This window comes from Aplysia californica, unplaced genomic scaffold, assembly GCF_000002075.1.
Source record: "Aplysia californica isolate F4 #8 unplaced genomic scaffold, AplCal3.0 scaffold00670, whole genome shotgun sequence".
NCBI lineage: Eukaryota > Metazoa > Mollusca > Gastropoda > Aplysiida > Aplysiidae > Aplysia > Aplysia californica.
The window spans coordinates 11,047-12,377 of record NW_004797940.1 but is presented as its reverse complement, the minus strand read 5'-3'; the positions used below and the strand labels follow the sequence as shown (position 1 = coordinate 12,377).

The following is a 1,331-nucleotide window of genomic DNA, read 5'->3' as shown; positions in this document are numbered from 1 at the left end:
TTCTCTCCTTCTCTCTATTACTCTCTCACATAATCCTTTTCGGGTTTTTTTCTCCTTTTCTTTGCAAGTTTGTTTCTAAAACAGTAAAGCCAGGTATGCATAATTTATCTGCATTAAAAAAATATTTTTAACTGTTATCTAGTCATCCGATTACAGTACCGTTTTATCATTTTTCTATTTCTTATCAAGCTTTTTATAGTTTTTGTTTTGTTTTTTTTTTGTTTTTTTTTCAAAATGCTGGAGCGACGTTCTTGTTTCGTCGCTTGAAGATCATTATTGAATTGCGCTACATCCAATCTACTGGTATAATATTAAAATGCGCATTTGTTTTCTATTTCTCCGCACAGGTTTGGTTCCAAAACGCCAAACCAAACTGTCTGTTTAGTCGCAAAAAAACACATTAAAAAAACGTTGTCAAACTGTGCTGTACTCATTCAATAACAGTTGCTCTTTCTCTATCTCTGTTCCACAGGTTTGGTTTCAAATCGCTAAACCAAAATGTCTGTTTAGTCGAAAAAAAAAACGTTATCAAACTGTGCTGTACTCATTCTATAACAGTGTTTCTCTTTTTCTATCTATTCCCCACACAGGTTTGGTTCCAGAACGCCAGGGCCAAGTACAGACGCAACCTTCTGAAACAGCAGGACTCCGACGCGGGGTCAGGGGGCAAAGGTGGCCAGGGTCAGGGGGCAGGGTCGCCAGAAGGCCCGGACAAAGACATCAAGGATCCGAACTCCATTCCCGACATGAACGCCGGCTCGCCCGCGCTGTCAGACATCAGCTCCACACCGTCGCTCAGCGACATCCAGTCCTCCACCATGGAGACCGACCACAACAGCAGCAGCAACAACAGCATCTCTGACCTCTTTTCCAGCACCATTGCCGCCATCAACTGACATCTGATACAGCGGTAGTAACAACGACAAAAGCATCATCGTTGCTATGGAGACCGAGCACAACAACAGCTGCAGCAATAACAACAGCATCTCCAACCCTCCGAGATCCTTCCTAGCACCATCATCGCCATTAACAGACATCTGATGATGGGCAAAAACTAAACATATTTCTCCAGTATCATCGTTGCCATGGACACCGACCACAACAGCAGTAGGAGCAACAACAGTATCTAAGACTTTTTTTTCCTCCAGCACCATCGCTGCCATTAACTGACATCAGATTAACTACAACTAATTGTTTTTTCCACCACCAACGGTGACGTTTCAACTGAAATCTGAACACAACGACTATAGTAGCTTTTTGTTAGCACAACTGTCGCCTTGGAGAGAGAGAGAGAGAGAGAGAGAGAGAGAGAGAGAGAGAGAGAGAGAGAG

General features: G+C 43.0%; 1 protein-coding gene across 1 annotated transcript in view; it reads left to right on the top strand.

The window, feature by feature from the left end:
• Window positions 1–1,322, top strand: part of LOC101850034 (LIM/homeobox protein Lhx2) — a 20,777-nt gene extending 19,455 nt beyond the window's left edge. The window contains exon 3 of the mRNA XM_035972377.1: window positions 591–1,322. Coding sequence (XP_035828270.1) covers window positions 591–896 — 306 coding nt within the window. The 3' untranslated portion in view covers window positions 897–1,322. The remainder of the gene's footprint in view (window positions 1–590) is intronic.
• The last annotated feature ends 9 nt before the right edge of the window (window positions 1,323–1,331 follow it).